This window comes from Xiphophorus hellerii, chromosome 5 (genome assembly GCF_003331165.1).
Source record: "Xiphophorus hellerii strain 12219 chromosome 5, Xiphophorus_hellerii-4.1, whole genome shotgun sequence".
Classification (NCBI taxonomy): Eukaryota; Metazoa; Chordata; class Actinopteri; order Cyprinodontiformes; family Poeciliidae; genus Xiphophorus; species Xiphophorus hellerii.
The window spans coordinates 16,232,763-16,251,646 of record NC_045676.1 but is presented as its reverse complement, the minus strand read 5'-3'; the positions used below and the strand labels follow the sequence as shown (position 1 = coordinate 16,251,646).

The following is an 18,884-nucleotide window of genomic DNA, read 5'->3' as shown; positions in this document are numbered from 1 at the left end:
TGTTCTGCTTCCCGATTTGTTTCCAATTTAAAGCCTTGAAATTAAATTGTACACTTCCCCCGATGAAGAAGGCAGCTGTTACTATTTCAGCTGAGGCAGACAGTAGCTTCAATACTGTGACCTTAAGTACAGCAGCCTGATAATTTTTCCTTTTTCAAATGGCACATTTGAAGGCCTCTAGCTGACGTCAGTTATTTTTTTCTTCTTCTGTTTTTTTATCGGTTTCCATGGAGCACGGTTGTTGTGAGGGCCTGGTGCTTAATTACCCACATCAAAAGGCATGGAGTACATTGATGGCAAATTCTTTTCACTCCTTGACATGTGCTGGCATACATTCACACAGCAGGGTACACAGTGGCAGTGTTCCTTGTTAATGCTTCGCCATCGTATGTATTAAGAAAAAAAAAAACAAAACTGTGGTACTGACCAGCACTCAGAATGCTTATGTGACCATCGGGTTCCAGCCTCTAGACTTTCATGAATCCTTTGAATGGGCTAGATTCGCAGTTGTATTGCTGAAAGCTTAGCATGGTGCTGTAAGGTTGCATGGCTAAAAATAGGGCCTCTGTCAGTTAGCAGAACAGCAAGTAGGCTGTGAAGCTGCACGCTGGTAGTTTTGCCAAATGTTTTACATTTTCCAGTTCCACAGACTGGTTGTTAACTCTCCATGCTTCCATTATTATTATTTTAATTGACATAAAACACACATGTATGAAGTGAAATGACATGCCTTAGGGAGGTCAGAAAGGACCTAAGCTCGGCATTTGACCCTTTGACCCAGTGACGCAGGGAGCAGTATTCAGGGATTTCTACCATGGATGAGACATATCCGTTTGCTTGTTTTTGCCGTTCCTCTCGTTTGAAATGGATTCTCCTGATTGTAACTGCATTGGATTCATTTCTTTGAAGAGTGTACACAATCTGTGTGACTAAAACACTCACTGCGCAATCCATCCCCCTCACCCGAGACCCCCTTTTTCACAGGGAGATGGGATAATAGCCAAACGGCATCAGAGCTAACTAATGTGACTGCATAATAAACAGATGAGTCACTGTTCATTTGCATATCATGTCATCCCATCCCAACCTGATCAGAGCTTCTGGACAGTTAATATTAGTGAGTGCTATAAATGTGCTTTGGATGCACTGACCAAAAACACTGCTGCTTTTCACGGTAGATATTTTTTGTGTCTAATAATGGAAATCAGCATAGATGTGCAGTTATTATAAAGCTGTCTAAAAGTGGGCCCCCAGTCCCCAGCACTGACTGCTGTAATGAATGTAATTACTGGGAAGGTATGCTAGAGGGAGCTAATTAATAAGGCATTTGTGAGTGGGAAAAGTGGATTTTTCACTACAGCTTGGCTATCATTTTACGCACAATAGAGAGAGCTACTTAGAATTAAAGCAGTTATAAGTGGATAATTATGCTAATAGCTCAATTAGGATTTAAGATTTGTTGGCAGGCTGTATTTCTGCGTGATCACTGTTCGGCTCTTGGACTGGCTCCCTACATATGTGGGCTCGTGCATTCACAGTATCTCACTTCAGATGTCCGATTCTGTGTCCCGAGGCCGTGTGATAATATGTGTTTTTCGAGTGTGACAACTTTTTGCCTCAGATACAAATGATCCAGTGAACTTGTTCATCCTTGAATGTGCAGTTTCTTTCCCCTGCTTGTGTGGGCTATACCTGAAGACTTGTGGCTATCGGCTACGTAATGGATCCATGTTTAATGAGATTACTGCATGTTAATGTTGTCTGTGAAACTCCAGCTTTGACATCACTGACCTCACCGGCCCCACTGACATCAGACAGCATGATCCACATCATGCTGATAGCTGTTTATACTATGTGCCTGCTTGCAAAATGTGCTTCAGGGATCCAGCATCTCTGGATCTGTGTACTCTGCCTTTGCTCCCCCCCCCCCACCCACTCTTCAGTGGAAGCTTACCGTGTAGTACCAAACTCGCCTCAGCCAACATAGGTCTATGTATGTTATGTAAGGCCCACTATAAATAGGTTCACCCAGGATCTTTTGTCTTTACCTGATTCGCTCTTAGCCCAACAGTTTTTATTTCTGGAGAGAGCTGTGGAAGCCGGTGCAATGTAGAGCCGGCCGTTTCCATAGTTACTTTTGTTAGCTGCGAGCTCTTAACATTCTTCATCTGTTTCCTCACATGCCTACTGTTGGCTATTTGTTTGAATCTGTTTGTACTGCATGTCTGCGTAATGAGTGGACGTGCAGCAAATAAAGCAGAAACAGAAACAGTTCTTTCTAATTAACAACGTATCTTTTATAAACACTGCAGTGTCACCCTCTGAGAGAAAAGAGCAACAAATAGAAATCAGTGTGGGTGCAGATGAGTCAGAGACCAGAATATGTAGACCTATTAACTTCTGCTGGTCAAAAGTACATGCAATTAGTTGCATGTTGTGTGAGATTCACTCATATCACCTCAAGTGCTGTGAAGCAGATATTTGCATTTGTCTCCAACATAGAGTTCCTCGCAAAAGTATTAATACCTCTTAAACCCCTTTGCATTGTTGTTACATTGCAATTACAAACTCCATTCTATTTTATTAGGATTTGTGATAGAGCAACACAAAGTAGCACAGAATTGCACAGCAGTTTCCAATAAAATTTGTTTCAGACAAAATCTGAAATGTGTGGGGTGCATTTGTCTAGACCAGGGGTCTCAAACTCCAGGCCTCGAGGGCCGCAGTCCTGCAGTTTTTAGATGTGCCACAGGTACAAAACACTGGAATGAAATGACTTAATGACCTCCTCCTTGTGTAGATCAGTTTTCCAGAGCCTTAATGACCTAATTATTCTGTTCAGGTGTGGTGCAACAGAGGCACATCTAAAAGTTGCAGGACTGCGGCCCTCGAGGACTGGCGTTTGAGACCCCTGGTCTAGACGTTTGATATTTTTACTTTGACAGGGTCACTATGACATATGAAAACACTTTGATATAAATCACTTCGTTGCAACCCTGATTACTGCTTCAATGATTGGCTGAATTTTATTACAATATGGTAGCATCTGGGGATGAGGAAATTGAGGAGCTTTTGACATAGAATAAGCAGAAAAGAAACCCAGACTTTAGGGAAAGTAACAAAACCTTAAACATGACCAAATACTTAAAAATCACAATACCAAAACATGAGAAAGATAAAAAATGCAGCAATGAATCAAAACTTAAAACTATGAGTAACTAAATACTGAGTTATTAAGACCCTGACAGTATTTAGCTTTATCAATTTTTCCACCAACTCTGGAAAGCTTTGACTATTGAAGGAGAGCATCCCCACAGCACCACCATGTTCTGCTGTAAGGCTGATGTTTTCGGGGTTATGGGCAGTGTTGCTTATAATATTTTGAAAATAGAATAAATAGCTACATTTTGATCTCATCTGACCAGAGCAGCTTTTTCCCACAAATTTCCTGTGTTCCCCAAATGGTAAACAGGATTTCTTACTGTCTTCTTTCAACAACGGCATTTGGTATTCCACTTCTGTACAGGGCAGATTTTTTTGAGTGCAGCACTAATAATTGTCCTCTCCACAGATTCTCCCACTTGGGCTGTGAATCTCTGCAACTCCCCCAGAGTTGTTATGGCCCTCTTAGCTGCTTTGCTTTCTCTCCTTGTCCAGCCTCCCAGTTTAGACCTAATATAAATGTCTTTATAGTAGGTTAGTCAATGTGCCAAACCTTCTATAACTCAATTGTGCTTCCTGAGATGTTGAAAGCTTGGGACATTGTTTCATTAACTAACCTTGCTTAACCTTGCTCTATAAAAACCTTCATACGTCTCATTTATATACTCACTGATTTTCATCATGTTGTTTGTTCTCTATAACAAATACGGTGGCTTTAGGTTGTGTCTTTTTTTTTAGACACAACCCCAACATTTCCCTTATACGTTATGGAAACGTATTTCCCTAATGTTTGAAAAGCATGCACTGCGTTATGTTGCTCAAATTCTGATGGCACGTTGAAGTTTCATTTAGGTGGTATGAATATTTTTGCCAGCACTGCTTCGTCAGTCATCTAATAGTAAAAATTATTCCATTTGAATCAGTTGTGCAGGTCATAAAACTGGAAAAAATATCAGATGCCAGTGTTTATTTCTGTGAGTTTTCTCTGCAAGGCAGTTAGATAACACCAGGTGCAGCAGTTGGACTGGGCCCAGGTTTTGGACCGTCAAAGTGCTGCAAGGTGGATCCAGCACAGAAAACAGGGCAAGGTGGGAGCAGTGTGAGTGTGTGGAGGAGTCTGGGAAGGATGAGGGGGATGGGGGGGAGGGGGCACGGTTAAAGAAACACTGGGCCACTCCAGCATCATGATCCTACAGCTGAATTATGAGTCTCACTCATCCGTGTTGTAGAACCAAACAGTGCACAAGCGGCTGGGGACCAAAGTGGGCGAGCGCAAAAGTATTTTTGGCTCACATGGGAAACCTGCCACACCAACATCATTATCATCAGCAGCAGAAGCATCGGGGCCTGGTACCGGGCTTCCCTAACCCACTCCCACTCTCAGAGGAAGAGCGGGAAGAGAGAGATGTTCCCTGTGCAGAAGAACCACGCTTCCGCTGCTTTTATTTTTCCTGTTTGTGCTTTATTCCTTTCGATTGCCCAGTGTTTGAATGATGATGCAGTATAAATAACTGTGCAGAGCCCACCATGACAGAGAGAGAGAGAGAATAACGAACTTGGCAGCTGAGGCGAGTTCCTTGTATTTATAGAAAGTCGTGTTTCCGGCAGAGGTTTCTGCGGTTTTAGCAACCCCAATCCATTTTTGCGGTGCCTTACAGGCTCCTATTGTGTTCAGGCTGAGATTGAAGATGTTCCCTCGTTTTACGCCTTGGGGGCAAGATTTGACTGCGAGACGTGTCAGAATGTGATTTGGGGGAGGCAGATGGATTTCTCAGACTCTGAACAGACCTGATTTCAGAGGACTGATCCAGAAAAATGTACTTTGTAAGACATTAGTCAAAAGTGCATACTAGCACTGGTGGCTACATGTGAATACATGTGTGCTCCTTATTGGGTCATGGCTGTATTTCCCAAATTTATTTTATTTACATACTGTTGAAGTAAATGTTTTGTGGATAAAGTGCAGTAATTTTAAGATAATAGTGTGCTTGAAGTGCGATTTTATTTTGCTTTTTTATTTGAAACAACAATGACATCTTCTGCATCTCAGTGGATTTTTTTTTATGGATTCGATTCTTCCATTATTTACTCTCAAACAGTGTGGGCTGCTAAGTTGGTTGACAGCAAGCCACGGCATGGGAATATTCAGAACTGACTGCACATTAAAATCATTTTGAAGTAACAACTAAAACCTCATAATTTAGATTGATATCCAGTCAAATCGTTGCTGGGCGGTCACTCTCGAGGACTGGACTTGGACACCACTGAATTAAAGCCATCCACTGATCTGTTTTTTTTATATATATTTTTTTTTTACCCCAAACAGATTTGTACTTGGTATTGTTTATTGGAACCTGTTGGAAACGTGTGGTAAAATCTTAATAATAATTTAATTAAATTTTTTTTAAAAAGGACAGACTCTAATTATGACATGTTTTCTCCACAGAGGGAAAAGAAAGGACTAATTTTTAAACAAAATCCACCTTTGCTGTTAATACTTTGTGTGCCCGTGGGACAGCACTTAGATTTCTGTGACAGTGATTCTCAAATAGAGGTTTAGGTAACTCAGTGGTATTTTGGTTGACTTTAGCAGTATTTGGCAGACAGTTTGGTGTTGCCTGTTTGCAAGTGCTTGTTGCTGGAAAGGTTTAGTCCCAGTTTCATCTCTAAGACTGAACTTATTTCTAGTTAAGATTATTCTGGCCATTAGCTTTCCATGTAATTCTACTTGATTCTCATCTCCCTCAGTCGACAATCAGCAAATAGAAGGAGAAGTTGTAAACAAGGAAGTAAATTTTTTGCACTCTTTTAAAATTGTAGTTTGCCAATGGCAGGAGAGGAAGTGAACAAACCATTAAGTCTGTGTTGGTCATGCTTCCAAATACTGAACAATTAAAGTGGGAGCAAGAGAAATGTTTAAGAAATTTTATTGTTGGCAAAGATGTTGAAGCCCTACTCCTCACGGGATTGATTACAAATTCAGACAAGCTTCATTGAGGTGGCGCAATATATATGTCACAGCCAAATGTTACCGACTAAGTAAAATCAGATCCAATTATTTAAAACTTTAACAGAGTCCACGCCACCAGCAAATAATGGTCTTTCAATAGCTAATGGTTCAGATCTTAAAGTAGAACAAGCGGCAGTTTTTTATAGCTCAGGAACAAATAGAGTTTAGCAAACTGGCCATGTTTACATTTATGTTAAGTCAGAAAATACTTTTTCTGATGTCACTTCTTAATCAACTGGCTGCCATACAGACACCATCTGATGGTTGTTATAGAGACTTGGTGACCCCAAGATGCCACGCCACTCAAATTAAAAGGTGTTTTTTTAACTTTTTTTGTGTTTATATATATGTGCAGTGTAGGATTTAACTAGATTAACTTTCATTTGTTTGAAACCTGAAGTCACAGAAATCTTCATCATCCACCATGTGTCCATGTTACCTGCATAGAGCTGTGAATCAGCACATCAGCAGATTTTAAATTAAAGGTGCCACATTTTTGTAGTTGTTTTATACATAAACTCTAAATATTTTGTGACTGTCCATTGAAATGCATCGTTTTCATTATATTAACAAAGATGAATATAGTGATTGCACAAAAACCCAGTTCTACCTCACATGCAGAAATCTCTCGGCTGGATCCTTCATGTTGCAGCCTTAATCCTAATAGGCTGCCTTCAAGCAAAAAAAATAAATAAAAAAATAAAAAATAGCCTCCCACTCCTTCGACAGAAGTGAACCTTAAAATATCATGGTCAGTGGGTTACATGTGCAGGGTAATGAAAAGTATTTACCTTTTTTTGTTGCAAAAATTATATTTACCTTTGTGATAAAGCTGGCTTTTTTTTTTTTTGTTGCAGAGATTCACGCAGACGTTTGGTGTCCCCTAATTCTTGGTTTTTAAAAATCTGTAAATCATATTCAGCACACGTAGTGACTGACACAGACAGATTCAAACACGCTGCAGCGTGAGAAACAGATAAATCCATATTATACCCGTGACTCCTTGAAAATACCTCTGTTCAGTAGAAGAGTCAAGACATCTCTTCTTTAAAACGACGTTTCATCTCCATTCCAACACTTTGAACCTCTTTTGAAGGGAAGCTTGCTAAAAGGTGGAGACGGCTTCGTGTTGCAATGCGCTCCATCTCAACCCATTAAGCTTTTCTCTAAGAAACAGGAGCATTTTGTTCAAATGCAAAGCAACAAGACAAAAGCTGTCATTTGGCTTTCACAGGTGTGGCGGTTAGCCCTGCACTATAATGTCAGTAAGTGCTAACATTACGTAAATCCATTACTTAGTCCCAGCACTGTGGCATTTCATAGAGGAGAGAGGTTAGCCACACTGTAGTTATCATAACAGCGTCCCGTGATCTGAACTCTGTGTGATCAGATTGGTTTTAATAGACTCTGGATTACTTGGAGGCAGTCCCTCCTAGCTAAACATCTCTGGGGCTGGAATTAGAGTGCAAGGCTGAGGTGAAAACCATTTTTTCTGGAGAATGTCACAGCTGCAGTGAAAGAGCTTATGTGCTATTATCATACTTTGCCTTAAAAAAAGATAACAGAGTAGGAACTTTGAGGTGCTTTGATGCATTTGTCTGCTGCTCAGTATTGATGGAAAGCGCTAAATTTGAGGAGCCTGGTCAAAGCGAGCTGTTTTTATCAGGTGCACCAGACAACCTTTCTTTAGTCAATCTTCCCAATGATTTTTTTAAACATTAGTTCTTTAATTCTAGATCAAAGTATAAAAACTGCACCCTTAGAGGTCTGAAGAAGTGAATTTCTGTTGACGGTTCTTTTAGCTTGATGCAGTTTCTCTTCTGAACATGCAGTTTGCTGTTTTTTGGCTACTGTTTTTGGCTGCGGTGAAGTGCAACCTCAGTTCTCCTATTTTATTTTACTTTTTACAACAATTTCTAGGTGAAAATATGTTTCAATCTTGATCAGTAAAAAACTGGGGTAGAACCCGTAGAGGTCACGAATTCATTACAAAAACATAAACGACGTGTCAGATTAAATGTAGATGTAATTAAGTCTGAAAAACAATCAAGAACTAACTAAATTAATTAACTAACTCTAACTAAATAGACTCCATCTGTGCGTAATTTAGCTGTTCAGTCAAGGCCCTAGGTGTTTGGAGACGTAATGAAGGTTTAGGTTATAAAGCAAAATCCTAAACATTGAACATCCCACGGAGCTCTGTTCAGTCCATCATCTGAAACTAAAGAGTATGACTCAAGTGGAAACCTATGAAGATACAAACATCCACCTAAATGGACAGAGGAGAGCATTAGTCAAAGAAGCAGCCAAGAGGTCCATTTTAACTCAGAAATCAGTTCACAGGACAATTGTTATTCATGCACTCCACTGTTGTTTTCAAGAAGAGTGGGAGGTAGAACGCCATTGTTGATAAAAAGCCATGTGACGCCCTGCTCATCGAAAGGGACACAAAAAATATGTGGAAAAATTTTAACATGCATACAAATTACTGTGTTAGGTTGAACACTAACAACAAACATCACCAGATCTAAATCCAAATGAGAAACTGTGATAAAGATCAAAAACAATAATATACTGCAACACTTTTGATCCTCTCTTAGCTTGAGTTATATGCAGGAAGAATGTGCAAAAACCTACGTTTCTAGATGTGAAAAGTCTTGAATCAGCGAGTGAACACAAATGCAGGCAGCACTTTTTACATTTGTATTTGCAAAAGTAATGAAAACATTGCAATTTCTTTCACAAGAATGCACTGTGTTGATCTGTCAGGCAAAATCCCAGTTAAACATGTTGGGGTTCAATAAGTGTGAAAATCCTCTGCAAGACAATTGCAACAGAAAACAATAATTCTTCCCTAAAATATACTAATACTAATCACTAATTTGGCCCTGGTTTACGGTTTTGTGATTGTAGGATTACTTTACTTTGTGGAACTTCAAGAGGTCACAGTTATTGTTGATCTGCTAAAAAGCAGAAACTGCATGCACTTAGCAACCTCTGGAACAATAGTTTGTTTCAACAATGTCAACCTTGATGAAATATTAATTAATAGGATTTTTCTGTTGCTGGTGGTGCAGCAGCACCAAACACTGTTTCCATCAAGTTAGAACAGTGAGTTCTAACTTAATGGCTGACTGACTTTTCCATATGGACCTTGTGTTGCTTTCCCTTCTGCTGACCTATAAGGCACTACAGGAGGAAGCTCCTCTGTATTTATCTAACATGCAGCGACCTTATGTACTCCCCAGACCCCAAATATCATGTTTTATCATCTGCTTTTAGCTGTCTCCAGATCTAGACAGGAGAGTCTGGACCTTTGCAGTCAGAAACACAAAAATCTAACCTGAAAATCTATTTGTCTTTGTTGCTTTTTATTCACATTGAACGCAAATATTTCCTGCATGTTTTTGTTTTCTATTTTACTGCTGTACTGCTTTTGCAAACTTTATTTGCTTTAAGGTTTTGTCTTTTACTGTCTTTGCTCTAAACTGCTGTGATCCCTCTACTGTTAATACTTTTTGTACACATTTTTATGTGTGACCTTTTGCTTCAGCCATTCAAATATTAAAATGTTCAGGACATACACAGTTGTGACTTCTACTATTTATAAATGTTTTTAAGCTTTTTTTCCACATTGAATTGAATGTGACAAGCTTTCACATCATTCAAGCTCCTTGTGCTTTTGTAAGGGTTCGATATTTCCCCTTACGTTCAGCTAGAAATGCCATTCAAACTTTAACTGGGTCACATTGAGTCTTTACCAAATGTTTCAGGTTTTTAATATCCTTTACCGCTTTTTAGAAAAAATCACAAGTCAATGTCATATGATTGTTATTTGATTTTATTTTATTAACTACAGCTTTACTCCAACTACAGCTGCTCAGCTGAACTCTACGTTCTTCAGTTTTCATTAACAAAGTCTTCCATAAGCCATGATTTTAATGTTAGGATAAGCTAAAGTGACTAAGTCAACCAACATAGCATTTATGATGCCTTTGACGCTGGATCTCTTTTTCTGGAAATGACGTAACACCAAGATGAGCAGGTTCTAAAGTTGTAAAGTTGTGTGATTCACCATTAAGGTCCTAAGTGCAGTGACCAATACAAGCTGATAACAAAGCATTTTGTCATCCCATTTATTCAAACACCAATATAACATGTTCACAGATTCATATTCTATAATACAATGTCTCACGCTGGTTCAGTGAAATACAGATTGTCGTAAATACGATGGCTAATATTTTCTCAACATTCACTCCATTCTGTATGCACACAGAATATTGGATATCTGACATGGCAGATCTGACATTCCTACTCAGAATTCTAAGTTCTAAGTATATTCTTTTTTTCCAACCGGAAATTTAGAATGTCCTACATCCGAGCAGAAAGAGAACTCAGCATAATGCTGGAATGTAAGATGCTGTTTGCATCGCAGCTTTTTGACGATAGTGTGATCATCTTCACTGATGCCTTCTTATTTTGTTAGGCTGCACACTTCTGAAAAGATTCAACACTGTTTCGTTTCTGAATAAAGATTCTGCATAAAATTGACTGATTTTGACAACAACTTCTTGTTTGTAAATATTTTGTTAATAGTGTTACATTTGTTGTTCATGTATCTTATAAATGTAGGTTGCTTTTGGCAAAAGAATAAAGAAAAGAACAATTTTGTACATGTTATCAGGGCAATTTTGAGTCGTTTTAAGATGACTGTTTGTAAAACATCCCTGCATTTTCTATACTCCCTGAATTGCATTGACAGATCTCATTCCATTGTGTCATATCTAAATATTTCAAATTAGCATGCCTGTGTAAGAACATAAAATGTGTTAAAAAAATGTGTATTCATAGTCTATTACTGAAAAACTGTGGTGAGGATTATTTGTATGATCTCTTTTGGGCCATGTTTCTCAATTCCAGTCCTCAGGTACCACTGATTTAAGTGGTTGCATGACCTCTTCTGCACGCCAGACGCTTGGTGTGTGGCAGAGGGGAACCAACTAAAATATGTTTTAGTTCCTGAGGACCAGTGATTACTGCCTGAGGACCAGAATTAAGAAACAATGCGATGGGGTCATTCTGACTGGCAGTAGTGTAATTATTTTATGGAGACTTCATGTCACTTTAAGTCAAAACTTCACCTCATTATTGATCAGTTTTCCTTTTGGAGGCTCTAAAAACATGTAGACAAAACTGATGAATAGACAAATAAATAAATAAATTGCTTTTATGCAATATATTTGGAAAATTAATATCTACATATATATATATCCTGTTTACAAATCTATTTATCTATATTACATATACAGATATACAGTATGTGTATATAGATAGATATACTGTATATATCTGAATGTATATATAGTACTAGCTCACAAGTTGAGTCCAGGAATGTGCTTGTTTTGTACTTTTGGATTGAATTGATTTAACACAGAATAATGCAGTCTGCCTGAGCAGAGAATGACAGGAGCCATTCAGTTTAAAATGAAAAAAGCAAAGGGTCTGTGTCCTGCTGGTTCATGTGTGATTACACGGCTGAATGCGGCACCGGCGCTATCCGCGGTCCTGAACCCCCAGCCGGTGCAAGAGGTCTGCTGCAGAGAGCCGCATCCTATGAAAGAGTATCGACTTTTTGTAATAGGAAGTGTGACCACGGAGTGCACCTGGCAACAGATGCTAAATAGAAAGGAAAAAACTGCTTTGGGGGGGTTGAAATGTCATGTGAACAGTTGGGTTCAACCACTGAACACCTCAGGGGTGTTATCGACTCCCTTCCATGCTTTTAAAGGCCAAGGGTTCATTCAGACTGGCTCTGCAGCCACTCTCCCTGATCGTGAAGGCCACCACAATTTCCAGCAGCACCTTGAGGGGGAAATGAATTGGAGAAAATAAATTTAGGCAGTGGACTGTCTGAAGTGGGAGAGTGCTGAGATGCATCTAGGAACCGAAGTCTGGCTGATTGTAGGAATAAAGACAGAGGAGAGAAACTGTGAATTGGACTAAAGGTGGTTCTGAAATGTGTATTTGGTGCCAACATGTTTTTTTTCTCTGATGCTTACAAACACCCTAACAGGCGCTAGAATATTATTATAGCTTTGGATTTTCTTGTTTAGTTGGTCTTTTGATCTCTTTCTTTTATTAATTTATCTCACTCCATTTATTCCCTTCAGCTTTAATTTAACTGAAGATCTCATTGAACTGCATAGATAACATGGATCATCAGATTTTTTAAAGTGTAAAGTCTTTTATGGTAAAACTGACCCTGGCATGGCTGCCAGGGTCAGTTTTGAGATCAGGATTGAGCAACATATTTTCCTCACAAACACTTTAAGTGTTGATATGACTGTTTCCTGTTTAACAGCCATTCTGCTCCTTTTTATACCTGTGGTGCTCACAGAACCTTCCACACACCCAAGCATGGAAAATGTAGGTGTCTATAGTGCCTTCAGTACAGAGCAAAAGATAACGCAGTTAACTTGATTCTGCTTTAAAATGGGACTGGAAACTAATACTGCCCCATTAACATTGTCCCTTTTCCTTCCTTTCAGTGCCATTTCCTGAAAACCCAACTGATTCCATCAACCATGCAGAACAGAGAACATTTACTGTCGCGAATGAAATCCTTAAACAATTAAACTGTTACTCAGTGTCTCTACATGTGGGTCAGACATTTACCACAACCCATGACATTGAGTTAAATACGGGACAATACTTGAGGAAAACTTGAAAGAGGCTCCTTGAGGCAGAGTTTCACATTAGGCAGGACAATACTGACATTTGACTGAAAATGTGTGGCAGGATGGGAGAAAGTTAAAGGGCTATGAATACTTCTACAAGGCACTGAACACAATGTTTTGAGATGATCGTTTTCTGAGTTTGTTTAGTTTATATTTTGATACGTCTAAAGGTATGAGTTTAAACATTCTGCTTGTTCCCCCCTCAATAAAATTATTTATGTATCTATTTATTGTGCTGTATCCATGCTTCAAACACTATAGGCAATATCAGGCAAATACAACTGCATGCAGAGACTCTCTCCATATTGCTTACTATAACATTTCTCTGACAATCCAGGTAAAGATGATCCATGTCTCACACCCAGTGGCTTTAGTTTGCCCTTGTATGTGCTATGTTTATGACATATAAAATAATAGTCAGCTCTATGGCGTGATGGTTCAATTGTAGTGAGACTTTTAATCTTGCTTTTCTATTCTTGCCATCCTTTTGCAACCTGGCAACTGTTTTTGTGAACTGAAGGCTGGATGCTGAGTCATTTCAGAACTATAAAAAACAGCTTGGAGGCTCATCTTTACACTATAATCCCCATACATCTCCTCAGTAATGATTTGATCAACACTAAAATACTATAAAGCGCCTGGGGCTGATATCTACCTGGACCCCATTAATGTTTAATTGGGATTTTATGTGACATACTAACATAAAATAGTGCATACTTGTAAAGTGGGAGGAAAGGGATACATGAGCCAGTGTGACAAGGATTTGTATGCAGTCGATACTATATAGAACCACTTTTTGCTGCAATCAAAGCTGCATATCTCCATTAGATTGTCATGTTTGGATTATTATCTGACCTTTGACCTTTGTCCTCCTTGAAGGTGAAGCCTACTGCTATTCTCATGTTTTTTTCCCCTTTTTTTAACTGACATGCTTTCTTTCATGTGTAATCATCTCCATCATTTTCCCATCAACACTGACCAGGTTCCCCATTCCAGCACAAGAGAAGCATATAGCCACAGCGGTAACATTCTACTGTGGGCGGATGTGTGTTCAGGAAGATGTCCAGTCTTGGTTTTCTGTCATGAACAGGTTTTTGAATGTAGACCAGAGGTTCAGTTTTCTTCTTGTCTGATCAGATCACCTTCTTGCGCGTTTGAGGTGTTCCCTTCTAGGTCAACTTTAAACAGGTCCTCCGATAGGTTTCCTTTAACAATTTAGCAATTCCGTCAAATGTCCAGATTCAAAGAGTGCACAATATTCTTTTTCATTTTGTCTTCTCCTCTTTAAACTATAAATAAACCTGACAAAGTCCCATTGAGATTTAAATTTCTTTCAGAAAGATGGCCTGGCAAGAAGGTCCATACAACACACACCATAGTAATTTACGATCAAAATACAGATCACAAACAACAAAATTAAACAAATACTAATTCAAATAATGTATTGACACCACAGTAATATTTAAAGGGTTCTGCTCAATGGATTGATGTTATCGAAAAGTTAAGATAAACTATAACTTTTCAAGTTAAATTAAAAAGCAGTCCTGACAAAAAAAACAACCTTTAAGAGGCTATGAAAGACTTCAAACTGGAGCAGAGGTTTACCTTCAAACTATATTCAAATGATTGAGACTTCAGCGCGTAAATTCTCAGCAGACTCGACGATACCATCAGACTCTTGTCTGCTTCTCCAAATTGAGGTTGTTTTGCAGCTGTGCCCTACTCTTTCTATCTTCCTACAGATCTCTATGAGATCTTCAAAGCGTGGTTTATCATTGGCCTGCCTTGAATTGCTCCGAAACTTTGTCTCTTACCTTTTTGCTGCGATCCTTAATCTTCATGATGTTTCTTCACTAATGTTCTCTAACAAACCTTTGAGGCCTTCACAGAACAGCTAAACTCATACAGAGAATACATTACAAACAAGTGGACTCTACTAACCAGATGACGACTGAAAGGTAATCTCATCCAAGTGTAAAAGAGTAAAGAAATGTTTTAAATAACCCGCTTTTTAGAATGATATTTTAAGCTATTTCATTGTCTCAGATGCTGTAACAATGCAAATAGAGATCATTTATTAGAGACGACTCGTCTTTTCTGTGGAGAGAAATACCAACAGTGGCCGCCACTTGTTGCAACGTCAGACTCCATCTCTCTCCTATCTCCCCGTACAGCAGGAGGAGGGAGGGAGAAGTGGGGGACTCCGTCACATCCTCTGTCCACATATGGGCATGAAGTTTACACGCAGCGGGGAATCCTCTCACTGGAGCCGATGAATGGGGAGGAGGGTCCGAGGGAGCTGCCAAAGTGTATATAAGGAGGGAAAGGGGAAGTCGCTGATGTGAAACCCACAGCAAGCAAATACCGAGGACCGGAGACGAAACGGAATACCTTTAATTGAATTTCTTTTTTATTCTCACTGCTTTGGATCATTTGTTTTAAAAGCCATTTAAAAGGTGGGTGGATATAAAACGGTGATCTACATTATTTCTTCCCCCCATTCCTCTTCTTTTTGTTATTTTTTATTTTTATTTTTTTTACCTTTTCTTCCCTGGGAGAGACGGACTTCTCAAGTGCATCATTATGTTGAACAATATGGATTTGAACGCGAAAGATTCTTTTTATCCTCAATTTGAGAATTGCAACAGTTCTTCCCTGGGAATGGAAAACAGCGTGAGGAAAGACAGTAACCAGGAGGTGTTCGTCGATGCAGAACGGGGGGTACCTGCCCAGTTTGGCCACGGTGAGTTGCTGGTTAATAAACCCCTCTGTGCATGGCGTTAAATATGTAGACAGTGAGTACTCTCAGAGGTGAGTGAGACTTTTGTCGAGTCGGGATTTATAATGAGACATAAAGGTTTATATAAGACGCGATTTTTTTTTATATAGATATTTATATATAAGTGCTCTCTTTTTTTCTGTTTCAACAGAAGGAACCCCTGCAACCCTAAAAACTGAGGCTTCCAACTCGGAGTACGCTTTCAACCACTGCGAGTGCCCAAAAGACGCATACACCTCCTCCTCCTCCACCTCCTCGCTCGCCTACTCCGGCAGCTTCTATGTTGAGGCATCTCAGGGAGCGCCCTGCAGCACCGAAACACTCCTCAACATGATCACCGAGATCGTGGGCATATCCACGCTGCCGCTCTCAGAGGCGCAACAGAACGGCAACTGCAGCCGGGGGACCTACCCCTCGCCTGGGCCTCCGGAAAACAGCTCCGGCGGCTTCGGAGACTCGAAGAGGCAGCCGTACACCTGTTCTGGACCCGATCCAGACCAAACCCCGCAAGACGGCCAGGCCCACCAAGACCCGTCCACCTCCCAGTTCGGCTTTCAGAAGAAGCCAGAACCAAAGTCGGAAGCCGCTTCCTTCCCCGTTGTGGTTAAGAATGAGTTTGAAAGCAGCTGCTATGAGTGGGGGAGCTTTAACAATAAGTCTGACTGTTTGGAGACCACTTTCCACACAGAAACATTCCCCATGTCCAATGACTTCCCGCCTGATCAGCAGATGGACGTCAAGGACCTCTTGGAGACCTTTCCCCCAATTTGCCCCAATCCAGACATGGAGTTTAAAGTGGAGGGGGGCATCAAGCAGGAGCCCTGTTTCTCTGACACCTGTTCTCAGAGTTACTCCAGCTCCCTTTACAATAATTACCTTCCACCTCCACCAACTATGGGCCTGAAGCCCTTCCCAGAGCCTCCACAGCCATCAAACCAGTGCGACCCTCTCTACACATCTCCAGCCTTACCCAGCACCATAGACTCCATCCTGTACTCCTCCCTGCTGCCGGACTCGTTCCCGCAAACTTACACCAACCGCACGGCGAAGCCCCCCGGCAGCAGGGCGAGGAAGAGCCCCGCGGCCTCCTCCCACGGCCCGGCCAAGGAGAAGCCCTTCACCTGCCCCATGGAGAGCTGTGACCGGCGCTTCTCCCGTTCCGACGAGCTCAACCGGCACATCCGCATCCACACGGGCCACAAGCCATTCCAGTGCCGCATCTGTCTGCGCAGCTTTAGCCGGAGCGATCACCTCACGACCCACACCAGGACTCACACCGGGGAGAAACCCTTTTCCTGCGACGTGTGCGGCAAGAGGTTCGCCCGCAGCGACGAGAGGAAGCGGCACGGACGCGTTCACCTGAAGCAGAAGGAGAAAATGGAAATAAAGCCGCAGGTGACCGCCGGGGCATGGCCGTTCAGTCTTCCTGAGGGGATATGAAAGTTGCGCCCCCCCCCACACCCCCTTGTTCCTTTTGTTTTTTCGGGGGGAATAAGATGTTGAAAGAAGAAGCCAGCCTGAGTCGGTTTTGCTTTGCAAATCAGTCTGCAACCTCAGAGGTTTTTTAAAGAGGAGCAGAGAGGAGGAAAAGAGCCTTACAGTATGTTGCTGCTGACTTTCTGCAGCCATGCCAAAGCTGCACAGGTCGGCAGCAGACCAACAGAGACTTGTTGCTTCAACTTTCAGAGGTGCCAAAGCCTCTGTGCTCTGCACTGCATGGCTGGCCTGTTTCAGCACCTCTTGAATCTGGACAGCTCCAGCCTCCATTTGCCTCAGAGCCATGGTTGGATTGCACTTAACAGATTATAAATCATGACTATCTCCATTTACAGATTCCTTATTTTCTGCTTTTAGCATTCGTAGAGCAATGATTTTAACCTATGTTTACTTCAAAAACAAAATGCATGTTTGTTTCAATGTTTTCTTTCCCTTGACTGGAATGTCAGCCACTCTCAGCCCCTCACATATTGCAGTAAAGTGAAGGGGTTTTTTTGTTTTGTTTTTGTTATGATTTTTTTTTAACATGAATGTATGGTTTTGACCATGAAGCTGTTCATCTTTGATCAGTTTAGTGTTTTTATCTTATTCTTATCATTTTACCGTCAATGTTTTTTTTGTCACTGGTCTTTGTGTTGTGTTACAATTGTTTGGATTATTACAGTTGTGAAAGATATATCATAAATGGGAAATAAATATATTTGTATCACTGTACCTCTTTGTATTTTTATAGATTAAGTGTATATTTGACAATTAATCCTAAGGTGAAATGTATTCTCAATCATAAATAATGTCTTGATTTTTTTCTTCTCTCTCTTTCGTTTTTGGAGGGCTATTATTTAGTAACAATATTTTAAATGTTACAATTTGATATGAGAAAAACCCTTTTCACACATCATTCTTTTATTGGTAAGATAGAGAGCGCTGTCTCACTGAATTGTTGATCTTGATTTTAAATGCGGATATGTACTTCAGTAAATAAGGCGTGTTTACAGTTTGTACAGAATTATGTTCAGGCAAGCTAGAAGTTTCTAGCAAACCACATAAACATTGCTTTTGAGTAATCCGGTAGCACACATTGCTGCGAGTCTTTGTTAGACTGTAGAATAAAGGGTTTTTGACTTCTGGTATCTTTTGCTGAAGGTTTTGCTGAAATGTTCACTTTAGCAAAAAAAAAAAAAAAAAAAAAAGAAAAAAGAAAAAAAAGGAGGGAAAAAAGCACATACAATAAAAATGTTGAAGCGTTTGGTGAAATTGTCACCAACAGGTTATTGCAAAAACAAGTAATTTAACTCGCCTTAAGTTATATTAACTGTTCAAGAAAAGATTTTGTACATAGATGATTTCTACAATATATTACATTAATATCGATGTTGTTATTTTTATTAAAAGTTTATGAATAAAATAAAAAAAAAATTCTGGAAGCTTCGAGTTTCTTGTGTGTGTCTTGAAAAAAGCAAAACAAAAGCTTGCCTATAGTTACCTGTTATCACTTCACTCCAATCCGTGCCACACCGCTCAGAGACGCCCCTGTTCGAGCTCCATGCATGAGTGTGTCACTTCCCAAAATACACATTAGAACAGGCCACCTGTGGCTCCTCATTGCCGGCCCAATGTTAGACATCACTACTCCTCTCTGTGACTCACAGAGCAAAGACGTATTTCACGTGAATTCATTTTAATTTCTCAAAGATTCTCT

The 18,884-nt window shown here is 40.2% G+C and overlaps 1 protein-coding gene across 1 annotated transcript; it reads left to right on the top strand.

The window, feature by feature from the left end:
* The first annotated feature begins 14,462 nt into the window (after nucleotides 1-14,462).
* LOC116720687 (early growth response protein 1-B) lies at nucleotides 14,463-18,610 on the top strand. The gene is made up of 2 exons (XM_032564078.1): nucleotides 14,463-15,652; nucleotides 15,840-18,610. The coding sequence occupies exons 1-2, from the start codon at nucleotides 15,493-15,495 to the stop codon at nucleotides 17,126-17,128; spliced, it is 1,449 nt and encodes a 482-aa protein (XP_032419969.1). The 5' UTR covers nucleotides 14,463-15,492; the 3' UTR covers nucleotides 17,129-18,610.
* Nucleotides 18,611-18,884: the final 274 nt, after the last annotated feature.

Bases quoted from the DNA above. Each gene is read 5' to 3' on its own strand.
- LOC116720687 (XM_032564078.1), top strand. From the start codon at position 15,493: ATGTTGAACAATATGGATTTGAACGCGAAAGATTCTTTTTATCCTCAA. The intron at 15,653-15,839 runs GTGAGTTGCTGG...CTGTTTCAACAG, and splicing joins ACCTGCCCAGTTTGGCCACG to AAGGAACCCCTGCAACCCTA.